The sequence below is a fragment of the Typopeltis vanoorti genome, chromosome 4 (genome assembly GCF_054136105.1).
Source record: "Typopeltis vanoorti isolate ZY-2024b chromosome 4, IOZ_Tvanoo_1.0, whole genome shotgun sequence".
NCBI classification, from domain to species: domain Eukaryota; kingdom Metazoa; phylum Arthropoda; class Arachnida; order Uropygi; family Thelyphonidae; genus Typopeltis; species Typopeltis vanoorti.
Window position 1 is genome coordinate 7,821,954 of NC_143552.1, and position 16,631 is coordinate 7,838,584.

At 36.3% G+C, this 16,631-nt stretch overlaps 1 protein-coding gene across 2 annotated transcripts in view; it reads left to right on the forward strand.

Annotated features, from left to right (window-relative positions):
* Positions 1–16,631, forward strand: part of LOC150107091 (protein NipSnap-like) — a 444,486-nt gene that overhangs the window by 273,251 nt on the left and 154,604 nt on the right. For both annotated transcript variants that reach the window (XM_090390992.1, XM_090390993.1), the window contains one exon: positions 11,512–11,543. In XM_090390992.1, coding sequence (XP_090247118.1) covers positions 11,512–11,543 — 32 coding nt within the window. The remainder of the gene's footprint in view (positions 1–11,511; positions 11,544–16,631) is intronic.

The following is a 16,631-nucleotide window of genomic DNA, read 5'->3' on the forward strand; positions in this document are numbered from 1 at the left end:
CTTATAGTAGATTCGCCTAAATTAAAATGTTTACCAATCACCGCAGATCCCTCTCCTTTTGCTAAGCGATCTAAAATTCCAATTTTCATTTCCAAAGAAATTTCTTTTCTTTGGTGATTTTTTATCCATTGGGCCAAATTTAATTAATTATTAATTAATAATTAATGATCAATTATTAATTAATAAGAAAAATCAGCTAAATTTACAAATAATTATTAATTAATACATTACAAAATAACCAAGATGTTCCATGAAAATTTTAGGGTTTGTGAAGTGTTTCCGTTGTGGGGAAAAGTTTGGGAAATGCTGGATTACCCTATTATCGGAATGGATTCTCCTTCTGTTGACATGCACAGAAGTGTCAAAAGGTCTCGTATCTGTGGGCGTGCACCGCATAACTTCAAATCCACATAAAAAAGATCTGCATAAAAAGAGATCCGAGTGTATATGTATACTCATATATATTCAATATTTCAGAAAGACAGGACAAACTAATTTGGTCAGAAAAAAATAATATAAAAAATACATCCAGAATGAAAAGCCAAAAAGCAGATTATCTCAACATGTCTTAGAGAAAGACCACTTCGTAAGCTGATGGTTGTTGAGATGTGGTTACTCAGCAGAATGATGCACATTAGCTGGAACAAGAAAAGTTACAACATACAAGTACTCGAGGAAGGGGGGGGGGGAAAGAGAGAGAGAAGATTGCTGAATGAGATAAAAGAGAAGGACTGGCCATTATGTTCATCACAGAAAAAACTACACTTTACTATATGAAGAGCATGCAACACTGGACAGAAAAAGTACTATCCAGATCTTTAGAGATGCATAAAATAGTAATAAGTAGAAAACTTGGCTGCCACCCTCTAGATTGGAGACAATACCTGAATAAATGAATGACTATTTTGATGTATGTTATACAATATCAAAATATAAATATTAGAAAACTTTTTGAAATTGGTATGCTAAAATTCATAATATGAGAAAGTACAAAAGTAAAAAAAAAATGCTTTCAAAATAATTTTTTAATTTGTTAGAATAGGATTTTCCATACCTGTTTAGTAGTTTCAGTAGTACCTCAGGCATAATATTGAAACTTGCATGTTCAGTAACTTTACCTGAAAGTGGCTCGTTAAGAATTTTTAGTTAGTTATTCTATATTGCAATATAGAATAACTATAAGTCAGAGGTAGGTAATACCTCTGACTTCATGAGACATTTAGCTGTGCCATCTAAAGGTGGTGTAGGTTTGGTATGATATATTTGTTCTTTTGTATCTGCAATATTCTTGAGCATACTCATATTTTGAAGTGTGATTACAACTACAGAAAAATATCATCAGCTGGTCTCTTTCTTATGAAAAAGGGTGATGTTAGTGTTGGATGGAAACAGTTTCTGCCAAAAATAAAGATAATGAAAAATAAATGCTGATCTAGACTTAACGTAGATTGTTTGCAAAAAAGTCTTTGTATCATTGCTGTCCATACCAACAGACACCAGCATTAGTACAAGCAAAACAATAATTCATTTGGACTTGGTTGGCTGAACGGATACCATCTTGGCTTTCCAACCAATAGGCAATATTAACTCCTGCTGTTTTGTGGAAGCCTCCATGTCTTTAGGTGGAAGGAGTTTCTGAAGCGGCTTGAAAAAGGGCTTATTTTCTAATAGAGCAGGATTTCCAGATTATATAATCTTTAATCTTTACAAAAATCAGGAGGGTTTAAAATCAGTGATTAGGAGAAAATAATAAATATCAGGAGTGGAGTAAGACAAGGATGTATACTTTCTCCACTTTTATTTAATTTATATATTGAATAGGCCATTCAGGAAACTAAAGATAAAATAAATAGTGGCATAAAGATAAATGGTGAGCAAGTCATGTGTATAAGATTTGCTGATGACATAGCCCTTGTAACAGAAAACAGAAGAACGTTAAAACAATGCTAGAATTGCTAAATAATAACCTTGAAAAATATAAAATGAAAATCAACACAGATAAGACTAAAATCGTTGTTACAGGCAAAATCCCTATCAATACAGAGCATATAGACATCAGCGGGGAACAAATAAAACAAGTGAAAAGCTTTAAATATTTAGGAAGCCTAATAACAGAAGATGACAGAACAAGAGAAGACATAAGATCAAGAATAAACAACGCAAAAGCCCAATTCTCTCAGATGAAAAGCATTTTAACAGGAAACCTCAACCTACAATTGAAAAAAAAATTAGTAAAGACATTGATATGGAGCATTGCACTGTATAGATGTGAAACCTGGATTCTAGGCAGAGAAGATGTAAGAAGATTGGAGGCTTTTGAAATGTGGTGCTGGCGTCACATGAACAAAATAAAATGGACAGAAAAAAAATCAAACCAACAAGTCCTGAGAGAGAGATAAACGAAACAAAAACTCTAATAAAATCGATCAAAATGAGAAGGGATAGGTGGTTTGGACATATACTTCGACATGATGGACTTCTGAAAAGAATAACTGAAGGCAAAATAGAGGGGAAAAGAAAAAGAGGCAGACCAAGGAAAAGCTTTCTTGACCAAGTCAAAGACAGCACGGGTTTGAGCAGTTACCAGGAGGTTAAGAAGAAAGCCAATGACAGAGCAGAATGGAGGAAATTGCTGCTGAGCTACCAGTCCCAAGACTGATGCAACTGATGATGATGATGATAATCTTTAACCTGTACTACTAATGGACAATGGGTTTAAAACCATTTTGTGTGGGTGGAATGTTGAATAAGAGGAATGGGATAAGAGAAGTTCTTGCTGCAATGTAATGCCTGGAATAAAAGTGAGTTTAACATTGGCTGCTTAAAAAGTATATTTTTGATCTTGAAGTCATATTAAATACTTATACGCTGTTTCATTTTCACTTTTTTCACGTGTCAATAAGCAAGATAAGATGGCAAACTATTGCCACACATTTCTAGTCAACTGTGACTTTTATTTTAATTAATCATATGCATCTTTTAAAAAAAATTGATTCTTTTATTATGTTTTGAAAATTGTGATATATCGTAACAGTTGCAATAACTTGTTTTTGCACACTATTGAAGTTTAGCTATCATTAGCTCATGTATTCCTCCAGTGGAAATTATCTGCATGGTTGCCTTTGCAGGATTTTGCTGGCTTCAGAGTATATAGTGTTATATATGATCCTGTAAAGAAACTGACTATGCCCATTTGTTATATTTGATAAGCTCAGTTGTGTCAATTATGTTATACTTTCAATCGACTTATCAAATATGCAGTATCCAATAAGTTAAAGATGCCAAGAAATTATATTCTTGGTTTAATCCTTTATCCAAACCACACAAAGCACATATCCTTACAGACATTGCCAGCCACTATCTACTAAAATAAAGAGCCAAAAGGCTTCAGTTCGGCAATGCAAATTTATATAGATAAGGTGGATATTAAATCCAGCATTATTTCAAAGCCAAATGCAGAAACTATGAAAGTTTCGTAAAAAAAAAAAAAAAGTTAACCAGAGAGCTTTCCAGAATGCACTTGTGAATGCCAGTGAGTGTATTCCCATAAGCTCTCTGGTCAACTTTTTTTTTTATATACAAAACTTGAATAGTTTCAACATTCAGCTTTGAAATAATGCTGGCTTTAATATCCACCACTTGATCTCTATAAATGTACACTATCTACAAAGAATTGTCTGGACACTTTAGCAATTTACAACTGATACCAGCAGACAAACTCTATTATATAGGATATGACCACTTTTGGCTTTGATCCCCTCCTGCATCCTTTGAGGGAAGCTTTCCATCACTGTATGGCAGACATCAGGTGGAATTTATCTCCATTCCTCCATCAAAGCAGCGCTGACTTCAGCGAGATCAAGGACGTGCTGCTCTGGACTTCAATCGCAACTCCAATTCATTCATCCCACAAGTGTTCGATGGGGTTGAGGTCAGAACTCTGCACAGGGCAGGGTTGTCATTTAACTTTCATCTCTTCATACCATTCCATAACAGGTGAAGTTTTCTGGCATTGAGCATTGTCGTCTTTATAGTAACATGGGTCCGTCCCTTTAAAACTCTGCAGTATAGGCAGCACCTGATTATCCAGAATGTGTAGGTACCTTCATGGTACAATGGAACCATGGACAACAAACAGTGGTCACACTCCAAGCCAGCTGAATGCACTCTACACCATTACTCCTCTGCCACCAAACTTTACTGTGGATACAACACACCGTGGTAACAAGTGTTCACCAGAATGCCTTCACACCTGTACCCTGCCATCAGACTGGAAAAAAGTGAACCTCAGGGGCGAATGCTGGTCTTGAAATTCACGCTTGCTCTTGTTATCATTCAGAGAATGAGAGTGATTATTTAATCATACAAATACAACATTTATTTTACAAATGATATTCTATCTTTTTCAATTTAGCTACTTGAATACAAATTCTACCCTACGGTTCTTCTTTATGAACTGGTCAATAACATCGTCATAAAAAGTTGGTTGTAACTTAATTTTCTCAAGCAACATGCACACTTGTAAAGGCTGGCCGAAGCTCACTGGCTAGAGCTACGTTGACTGCATATGGCCTGTGTTTAAGCAACAGAGTGAGACGATGTGAAATGGCTATGCGCGCACATGAAATCACAGTGCTGCTACAAGGACCTGGAAGCTCCTACAATGAGCAAGCCAATGTAGCTTTGACTAGATGAGCAAGCATCAGCCTTCGATACACAACGCAAAGCTCAATTATTGCCACGCAAGCTTAAGACGTCTTCTGTCTACAAAAATAAAAGCCTAAATGGAATGCTTATAAATGCATGCATTTATTAACAAATAAATATGACTTCTTTCTCAAGTAATGAGCTTGCACAGCAAGCATAGCAAGCATGTAGAATTTGCCCCTGGTCAATAACAGGGGCGAATAACAATGAACCTTGATTCATTACTCCTGAGAACCATTTTCCACTGGTCAATTGTCCAGTCCACATGCTCTTTGCACCAGATGAGCTGCCTTGTTCGTTGTTGTAATGTTTGGATTGTGGGCTGTTGGCCTTTTGTGGAAACCCAGTAAATGGACTTATTTTTGTACAGTATTACTGCTCACCATGATGTTAATGGTACTCTGGAACTTATCACAAATGGTCTGTGTTGAATTTAGCCGGTTTTTGCGTGCCGTTTTAACACCCTCCTGTGAGTAATTTTCAGCGATTGCCTTGGGCGTTTTCCTGCGCATGTGATGCCAGAACATCTCCATTTATTGATCACATCACCAACCATTGATTTGAATGTTCCAGATGAGCAGCAATGGCATGCATCGACAAGTCACCAATGTGACAGCTCATGATGACACTTCTCTCGAAGTCACTGAGTTCACGTCGTGTTGTCATACCATCTGTATTCAACTACTGTGATGAAATACTGCTTCCTGTTATCTGTAGACAGTTTTTATATTATTAGCAAAACCTGGAATGTTCCATAACTTCAAATAACAAAGGTGTCTAGACAATTATTGGTAGATATTGTATAATGCTATGCATTATGGGAAGGGCTGCTACCCAGACTGGTTTCGACCTTTATTGAGGTATGTTTAAGTGCAGAAATACCTCTCCGAAAACTCGTGATTATCCAAAATTGAATGACCCAAAAGATCATTTAACTCAGTGGTAGTTCCACTCGGTGACAGGCTCACCCCCATCGAGAAGAACCCTCAGTTTTGGCTTTGCCTAATGATAGGCTCACCCCCACCACTGAGCAGAGCTGCTCATAACTCAGGGAAAGCAACCACTTCAGCACAAAAGCTCATCAGTGAGAGCTGGATCCAGAAGTGTGATACCAAGGTTGAAGTAATGCAGAAGTCATATTTCCATGTACAAGTAGTCAAAAGGTGTCATACCTTATTATAAAAATACTCTGGAATAGAGATAGATTGAAAATTTTTTCACTTGGTTATACTATAAATCAAAGATGCAACCCTCAAGAAATTATTTTCTTGGTTTAATCCTTCATCTAAATGTAAGCAAATAAAGTTTGCATGTGAAGTAATAACTTCATGACTGGGCTACTTGTATATAGAGGCTAATGTCTTCACATCACTTGCCAGCCTCTATATACAAGTATCCAGTCATGAAATTACTTCACGTGCAAACTTTGTTTTGCTTACACTTCGATAAAAGATTAAACCAAGAATATAATTTCTTGGCATCTTTAATTTATAATATCTGATCTGATCTGTGGCTTTCTCTCTTTGAGAGGGTTACAGCTGATTACTAGGGAGATAGTGATGCAAGGGGGTTTCCAGTTCCCTTCCTTGCCATATTTTATGACTGTAACCTGTGTGTTCCCAGGTCCGGTTTGTCTGCTTGCTGGATGAAAAACCCAGATAAACTGGTGGAAACAACCCTGTTGTTCACACCCAAGACCGGCTAACTTGGCTATGTCCCACAGCAGATCAATTCCCTCTTTCCCCTAGTGCCTTCCATACCTCCACTGGATCCTTTCAGGACCCACCGATTTTCCATTCTTCATCCTTTTTATGGCCTCTTTCACTCTACTGATGTTCTGCACCATCCCCTCATAAGGCTTCCCATCTTTTCTGTTATTCCTCGCATTTTTCTCATTCAACAGCCCTTCAAAGTATATTCTCCATCTGTTAATTATATCCATATCCCTCCTTGATACTCTTCCTCGGAAGTCTTAGATCTACCTCACAAGGATACGATAACAGGACGATCATGCAAGGTGTTAGATCTTGAAAAGGGATCTTTTCATCAAAAGGATCATTCATTCAAGATTTAACAAGAATACCATAATAACCAAGAAATACTTCTACTATTAGTAAAGAAACAAATTGTTAATAGAGAACATAATTGAATTACCTTAAAATGAAGTACAAAAGAGGAGGAATTTGTCTGTCTAGATAGAAAGATTGTTGTTTGAAAAAACACTTGTAAAAAAAATACTCTATGCAAAATGTATGTCAATGCAAACAAAAGGCCAAAGGTTGCGTGTGAGTTACCCACGATAAGTGTAACACCCGATGCGAAGCCATTCGTGGAAAGCGAATTGAACTCGTGTTTCCCGAAAAGAGCACTCTTGAGGAGAAGAGTTGTGACTAAACAACTTAAGGACCAATAGGAAGGCACCGTGAGAAAACTTCTGCAAAGAAAAGAGGGCGCAACAAGAGATAATAAATGCGGGTTCATGCGGGTTTCAAGCCCCCGATTTTTTCTGTTCCTGTTTTCATTCGGACCCACGATGCTGACCAGCAGAAGGGAATTCTACGGCATCGGACAGCAATTTTCTCCCCATTGCTGACTGGCGAGTATCAGGTGAGCTGTACGCGAGATGACGGCATCCTACTAGCACGGGCCATCGGTAGAAGTGCTACCGGAATGAGACAACGGAAGGTTCCTCTAGGGAGATGGGCAGTCAGACATAGTGACCAGCGAGATGAGCATTGCCCAGCAGAGTGCAGAAAATGGCTGTATACGTGACGAGCGAAGTAACCTCCACCCAACCCACTGAAGCAATATAGTATCTAACAGTAAAGGATGGATAAAGGGGACACGACAACCTCATGCAGTGGTGGTAATGTACAGAATTTTCTTATTTTATTAACAATTAACATTAGAGGAAAAAAGTGAATCAATTTCTAGTTGGAAGAAAAATGGACAATTGCTTAGAGAACTTTTTGAATGACTTATATGCATTGTAACTTGTTAGCAAGTTACAATGCCATTGGACTGGTAATCGGAGCACTTAAGTTCTTGTGTAAGATCTAATTAATGTGGTGGGGTCTGTGTTAGCATTTGAAGTTAAAATTATAAACTTGTATTTTCCCATGCTAAGTGTGTTTTAATTGACCAGAGGATATGAGTTACATGTTCATTAACTAGAGTGTTCATTTATGATTGTCAGTTGATTTAGTATAGATATTGTGATAAGCTTTTGATATGTTTAAACCTAATTGTAAACTCATTAGATCTTTAATAAGCATGTTTTAATATGTAAGCCTGAGTTTTGCTTGAGCATGAGACTAATTTACCACTCATAAAAGTTTGAGCCTATGCATAAGGGGAAGGTATAGAATAATTAGAAAGGATAGGGCCATGACTGCAAACTGAGATCTCTACAGACCCTATATGTATTCAATGAATTTAGGTAGCTGTTAGAACTCTGGGAAAGTTTCTCTGAGCAAGAATTCTTCTGTCCTAGGACTCTGACTGGCACAGCTGGAACAAACAAATTTGTCAGAGTTCGAAAAGGAGATGGCCCCAGAGAGATAGACTGGAGATCTCATTCTTAGTTGGCACAAGAGGGGATAATAGTAACATAGATTTAAAGAAAAACCACGACGTAACAGAGGAAATCACAGTGGTGCTCCCAGACACATATCAAATATTAACCCTTGAGCACTCTTTATCCCATCTGCAGCACACATATTAAATTTGGTGATCGCTGATGCTGTTCAAGTTAATACTGAAACAGTGAGATTTTTTAGCACTATACAGGAAATTTATAGTTTCTTTAGTGCTTTGAGTAAAGGATGGGATGTACTGAAAAAAGTACACCGGAATTGCACTTAAAACATTATCATATACTAGATGGGAAGCAAGGATTCACACTCTTCGTTTGCTTAGATATAATTTTGGAGAAGTTTTAGATTCTTTTGTGGAAATTTATGATAATATTCAGATTAGCAATAATACAAAATATGAAACAAGAACATTAGCTTTGAATAAAGATTATGAATTTTTGAGTTCACTTATAATCTGGTATGAAATTTTGTGCAGGATCAATGTAGTGAGTAAAATGCTATAGAATCCAAGCACAAATTTAAGTGAATCTATAAACATTATAAATAATGTAAAGACTTTACTAAAGAATTTAGATCGGATGAAAAGTTAGCATTAGATTTAGAAATTTCTCCTGAGTTTAAAAGCAGTACATTACGCAGACGTAAGAAAAGATTGTTTTGTTAGGAATGTTCAGACAAAGCACCAGTTGATTCACAATATAACTTTAAAGTTACATTTTTTCTTCCAGTTGTGCACACTATTATTAATTCTTTGACTGAAAGGTTTGATCTCTTGACAAGTCACTTTAACATATTTCAGTTTTTATACAGTTTCATGGAAATTTCTAATATGGATGAGGACAGTTTAAGAAAACATTGTGATGATATATAAGTTGCACTGACTGATTGTGAAGAAAAGGATATTTGTGCCACTGAATTATATAAAGAAATACAAATTCTAAAGGACATCATACAGGATAGTAACAGTTTATACCCGCTGAAAATATTGCAATATTTGGAAAGCATTCTAAATCATGCAAATGATTTAGAAACATCTTTATTAATTTAACAATTTTTTTTCTCTTTGAATATTTTTGACATTTCTAGTTTCAGTAGCAAATGGCAAACGATTATTTTCAAGAGTGAAACTAATTAAAACATAACTAACATCTAGTATTTCATAGGAAAGAAGGTGATATCTGTGAGAAACTAGTGAAAATTTGGATGAATTTGCTTCCATAAAATCAAGAAAAGTAAACTTTTAAAGCATTTAATTTTTTATTACATTTCCTTTTCCATTAAAAATTCTTGTCATTGTGCAATTTTTCTAGTCTCTGCAGCTCTTGTTATAATAGCTCATAGCCAGTAATTGGCAACTTATGTATCTGTAATTCTAGTCTTTGTGCATTTCTGTATGTATTGCAATTATTGCTGTGTGGTTAATATATGTATTTTTCCAAGTACACAGTTTTACATAAAAATATACGTGTATTGAGTTTTTAACCTTTACATTTTAGCTACATTTTTTTTAAAAAAAAAATAAGGAGTGCTCAACTTAAAATTGTATCGAGGCACCAGCACCCCTAGAGCTGGCACTGAGTATTCTGTTGACTGCACCAATTTGTTATATTTGAAACCTGATTGCGCCAGTTATGTTATTTCCCACCTATATCCAGCCTATTATATTAAATTCAGTTGTGGAGTAAGATAACAATTTATTATATATAATTTTGCTTTAGTTGGTTAGAATATTTCAGATTTGTATCTGTGATAGTGCATTGCCTTCACATATCAAGCTGTTGTGTATTCTAAAGAATGAAGCTCAATTATAAAAATAATAAAGTATCTACTGTAAATAAATAAATATATACAATAGAGTTATAACTTTTTTATAACTCTAAGATTATAAAAAACTGTAATTCTCTGTAAGGAAATCTGACATTCCTTTTCTCTGTATAACTACAATTAGTAAATTAATTTCTACTATTCTATATGTCTAACATTTTAATACATACAAATAATTAAATGGCCATTTTAAGAATTTCTCACTGAGCGAACAATGAAGTATATCTTTCACTCTCTAAGTAACAGTTAAAGACAATTCTGAGAGATAATGTTAAATACTTTATAAAACAAACTGAACATAACATTCAGCTTGGCGTTCTGTAGTTTCACTTAGTCATATGAGAACTTTATTTTCTTCCTTTTACTCATTCATTCATTATGCCTTATTTCTCAAATTCCTTATTTTACAATCAAAATTAAAAAGCTTTACTTAACTAATATACTTGCATACATCATCTTTCAATGAGCAAGTTTCCTTACTGCATCTTACTGTCAGTTTTCTGAAATAGGCATGAACAGTAATCACTCAAACAACAGGAGTACATTAATTAACCAGTTCCAAATGTAACTCCAATAGAAGGACCTTTACTGCAGATTCTATATTGCGCCTTGGAACATATATCACTTGTTTTTCATATACGAAGACTTGATATGTTATATTGTCCTTCAGTTATTAACTTCACATTTCATCCTTGGAGAGTAGTTAAAGATGTATATAAAAACTTTTCCGAGTTTAGAGAACTTAACTCAGTAGTTTATTAGACCTTTTCAGCTCTCCTTCCCTGCTTGCCTATTTACTCACTGGTGTTCTAGTTACCCAGTGACATCTTTTCTAAAAACAACAACTACCATGTATGTCCCTTACCGAGATTCAAAGCAAAACTCTAGTGACTGCATGCTGCACATATTATTATTATTATTGCAATATAACACTTCGAAGGACTCATTGCAGGATGGCACTCTACTTTCTGCTCCACTACATATATCTCACCATCTCCCCACTACTTAATTCTCCAATTACATACTACAACACTATTACCATCAATGCCATCCACTGTTCACAAACAATAGTATTTTTTGTATGTAAATTGTGTAAGTTCTTATGGCCAATTTGCCTGTGTGCAGAATTTAAACACATTTAAAATATGCAAGTATATTATGCTTGAATCCTTTTCTTTCTTCTCTCTTTCTCTAGAATTTTGTTTTGATTCAACGTATGCATCTTTAAAAATAAAATTAATCTTTCTTTTATTATATTTTGAAAAATGTGGTATATCATAATAGTTACAAGTTATAATATTGTGTCTGTCTATAGTTTATGTCAATTTTAGTGAAAAAAAAACATGTCCCACAATTTTTTTTTTCTATTTATTTTTTATTTCAGCCAGGAACAATGATAGAGTGGGCTAATAACTGGTAAGTTTTTTTCATATCAAATAAAAAGTAATCATGTTATTATTGGACTTCCTATGGATTGAAGAGTCTCCTTATGGCAGATGCAGTTGAGGTACTACAAAGTCTCTTATATCATACCTTTAAACTCATTTGTGTTTCTTTATCACCACTCTCAGGCAATACTATACATCACCACCACCACTGCTGCAACCATTCTTCATGAAAAAAAAACAAACAAACCCTTTTCCTTTCCTTATGCATCTTCTAATAATTGTCCATTGTTCTCTGCTGAAAAATCTCTGAGTTCTACCTAGTTGGTACTGCTCATCAACTTTTGTATCACAAACATGTCACTTCCTTCTTGTCACTATTATACTCTATAGACTGTATTCTCCTGGTCTGTCTTCAGAGAATTTTATTTTCTTAATATCATATTTGTTATCCTTTTTGTACACTTTCTAAGCTTATAGCATGTCTTGAAGGTCCTTACCATTACTCCAGGATCCATTGTTATGTCCAATTGCTGTACTATAATTACCGAACAGAAAACATTACCTGTCAACTCTGAATTTCATTATCTAAAACCTTACACTTATTTTTGATATTAGCAAGAAAAAAGTATAACCATTTTTCTCTCAGTCATGGAAAATCTGAATACCGACATAGTGTCACTTCAGGAAGAGGAATTGAATAGGGTGAAAAGTTGGGCAGCATATTGAAATATCCACTTAATGTCACTAAGTGCTTCGGTCAAACTATAGGTGAATTAATCAGTCACATATGTAAAGGTGGCAGAGTTTTCTTTCTCAGATGCTACTATGATAAGAAGTACTCTAACATGTAAGGATAAGGAAGTTGTTGTGTCACTGTATAAAGCACTGGTTAGACCACACTTGAACTATTGTGCTCAAATCTGGTCACCTAGTTTTCAGTGTGATGTGGAAACATTGGAGAGGGTTCAGAGATGATTGATAAAACAATATCAGAACTTTGGAATGCTTTGGAGAGAGAGGTTGAAGAAATGTGAATTGCAGAGTTTAGTGGATAGGAGGAAAAGAGGTGATATAATAGAGACATTTAGGTTAGGGAGAGAATTCTTTTAGATTAATCCAGATGAGATTATAAAAAGGGTAGAAAGCAATAGGGGAAAAACCAGAGATCTTTCCTGGACGTTATGTAAGAGGGGTGTGTGAGGAGTAGATTTTTACATGGAGAATTGTCAGTGAATGGAATGCATTACCGAAATGTGTTGTTAATGCAAGGAGTGTTAAGGATTTTAAAATTTTGTATGATAAATATGTTGTCAGTTGAATGAACCTCCCACTATGAGTCTGCCAACACCATGAAGGGTACAATAATAATAATAATAAAATATGGGTTTTGCATCCTTAATAACATGCAGATTGGCCAGAGAACACTTTATTTTTCAGCATAATCTAAACAGTCAGCCTGCCAACAAACTTTGCATCATTTGCTCCCCACTGAATGTTTCCTTACATTCATTAACAATAAAGTTGAATAATAATAACCTGATAATGAACCTTGTGGAACCCTTATTTCTCCTATTCCTCTTTGATGCCACTCCTCCATACACAGCTCATTGATATAATCACTCTAATGCACTAGGCAATATGCAAATATGCAGTGGGTCAAGCGCTATGGACGTGTTTTGAAGAGCTCCTGATTCAGATAAGTTTTACTAGGAATAATTAAGTATATATGCGTAATTGTTTAAGTAAGAGCGGCTGTAAACGTTGTACGCTACCGATATTATTAGTGTGGGGTTTTTTCTTGCCTAAACTAAATACGAAATTGTTAATATTAGACCTAGTAACCTGCAGAGAGAGAGAAAAAAAAAAAAAATGGCGGCGGCATTGTCATTCCATGATTTTAATTTAGATTTCAGTCGTTTCGTTAAGTGTGAGGTCTGTTATATGTATAACTTTGATTACATAAATGATTTGTGGATGTTTAGTGCGGATGGAAGAAGGGTGTGGGCGAAATGTGACCTGAACGAGGAATTGATGAATGCGAATATGAAATTGATGACAGAAAGTGCTAGTACCGATTGTGTTGCGAGTGCACGTTTGAAAGAGAAGGACGGTGAGAAAGACAGGCAAAAAAATGTTACAAAATCAGGAAAAAAGAAAAAGAGCGATTTGACAACCGTAATGGATGTTAAAAGGGACGAAAGTGAGGCGGAAAGAAACGAAATTGAGAGAACGAATGAAAGTAGAAATGGCATGATGCAGAAATCGCAAGTAAAAAAAATCGAAAGAATGAATGATAGCGAAAAAATAATGAATGATGGCGAAAGTTGGACGCATGTTGGAACGAAAGTACTGAACCAAAGAAAGATGAATGACAGTAAAAGTGAGAAGAATGATAGCGAAAGTTGGACGCATGTTAGTCCGAAAGTACGGAAACAAAGAAAGATATGTGAGAGTGAAAGTGAGAAGAATGATAGTGAAAGTTGGACGTATGTTGGACCGAAAGTACGGAAACAAAGAAGGATGAATGAGAGGGAAAGTGAGAAGACGGGGTCGAGAGTTAGAAAGTTAGAAAGATTTAATGATAGAGAGAATGTGTCGCGAGGTTCGGAAGGTGAATTGGATTGGATGAAGCAAGAAATGAAATGGATGCGGAATGAAATTAAGAGAATTCAGGTCAAAACTATTAAAATAAATCATGATGGCATGAAAGAGTTAACGAAAGATGAGCGAGTGGCGTTGTATGGCAACTCCATTATTAAAGGTGTGCTAGAGGATAAAATGCACAAGGTATGTTTTCCAGGCGGTAAAATGAGTAGAGTGATTGAGGCATTGAATATGAGGTGGGAACAAGCAAAAGAGTTAATTGTATTAATTGGTACAAATGATTTGAGAGAAAACAAAGAGCATGTCAAAATGAATGTCAGGAGACTGCTTGGAAAGATAAAAGAGAATAGTGTGACAGGAAGGGTAGTCAGTGTGTTGCCTAGGTATGATTGTGGTGAAATGAGGTGGAGAGCAAGGATTATGAATGATATTCTGGCTGAAATGTGTGAGGAGATGGGAGTACAGTTTGTTAATGTGTGGAATGAGTTTGAGGGACGAAGTGAGCTGTATGGGAGCGATGGACTGCATTTGAATGGTTATGGTGTGAGTCGCTTGGAGAGACTGCTGCTGGAAAGTGGAGAAGTGAATAGAGAGAATGAATCAGATCGAGAGGGGAGTGATGTGGAAGAGCAGGAGAGTAAGACAGGAGAGATTGAAGAAGTGGAAATGAATGGGGAAGTGAGTGGTATGAGTATAGAAAATGAGAGAATGGGTGTGCAAGAGGATCAGGGAAATGGGGAGGCTCAGGGTGGACAGGGATACACAGCGTGAGAAAGGTGGATGCTCCAAGAGGAGGTGAGAGCAGGTGTAGGCAGGAAAGTAATGGGATGATTAGGGATCAAAAGGAAACAGATGGAATTGCAAAGGGTTCTAAAATGAAGAAGCAGAAAGGGAAATGGCCCCAGTCCAGCATGGAGAGATCACATCGAGTGAGTGGTATCAGTGGAACTAGCTGTAGATCCAGAAATGAGTTGTTGTGTTTGTATACCAATGCTAGAAGTATAAGAAACAAGGTGGATGAAATGGTTGCACTAATTGCGTCTGTGCACCCAGAGATTGTCGGAATAAGTGAGACATGGTTAGATGAGGATGACATCCTGACAGAGATGGAACGGTATGATGTGTTTCGTGAGGATAGAAGGGGTAAAAAGGGAGGGGAGTGCTATTGATGATAGAGAAAGAGTTATGTCCATACAAGGTAGAGATGCAAGAGAGAAATGGGGCCAGTGGTTTTGAGGCAGTATGGTGTGAGATAGAGGTGAATAGAATCAAATACTTGGTGGGATGTTGTTAAAGACCTGGTAATGTGGATGGTGGTGATAGTGAAATGTATAGTCAAATAGGCCAAGCAAATAAGAAAAGGGTGATCATTATGGGTGATTTTAATTATGGCAATATAGACTGGAATGAAGAGAAAGCAACTGGAAGTAAAGAAAATGAGTTTCTTGAGTTTTTGAGGAATAACTACCTCAGACAGTATGTAACAGAGGGCACACGAGGATTAAGGGTCTTGGATTTGGTCATCTCATCGGAGGATGTAATTATCAATGAGGTATCAAATCATCCACCAATTGTTGAAAGTGACCATGAGGTGATTACTTGGGTGGGTGCCAGCAGTGTAAGGACCCCTGTGAAAAAAGGGTATATGTGGAACTACAAGGGGGGGGTGATTATGAAGAGCTCAGGAGACAGCTTGCAGGTGTAGCATGGAATGAGGAGTTAGCTAGAAAAGAGATCAGTGCAGCTTGGGGGATTTTCAAAAAATATTTAGTAGATGCAATGTCTAAATGTATACCATGGGTGAGAAGGTTAAATAAGGTAGGTGTGAGATGGATGAATCAAGAGATTAAGCATGCGATACAGAGAAAAAGGGCATTGTGGAGGCAGCATAAGAGAAGTGGAAGTAACCAATTTCATGAGGTCTACAAAGACCAGGCAAGGAGGGTGACTTGGTTGGTGAGAGTAGCTAAAGAGAGGTATGAACAGCAGTTAGCTAATGAAGCCAAAAAGAATCCTAGGGAGTTCTTTCTATATGTAGCCAGCAAAACAAAGAATGATTATGGAAGGATGACATTGATTGGAGGAAATGGTATAAAGACAGCTGTTACAGAATGTGTGGTGGAGATACTTAATGAATAGTTCATAAAGATCTTTCAATCTTGTGAATGTGACTTCATGGAGAGATTGAGAGCAGTTGATGATGGGGAGGAGAGACTGACTGTAAGTGAGCAAGAGGTGTTTGGGGAGTTGAGTAAACTAGATGTAAATAAGGCTGTGGGACTTGATAATATATCACCGCATATTCTGAAGGAATGTGCCAGAGAGTTGACACCTGCCTTGACATATTTTTTTAATACGAGTCTTGCACTTGGTCAAGTCCCTAAAGAGTGGAAGGAGGGCAAGATTGTGCCACTTCATAAAGGAGGTGATCGAATTCAAACATCAAACTATAGGCCTGTCTGTGTGTCAGGTGTTGTAGTTAAGTTGTTGGAGAAGCTTGTGAGAACTAGGA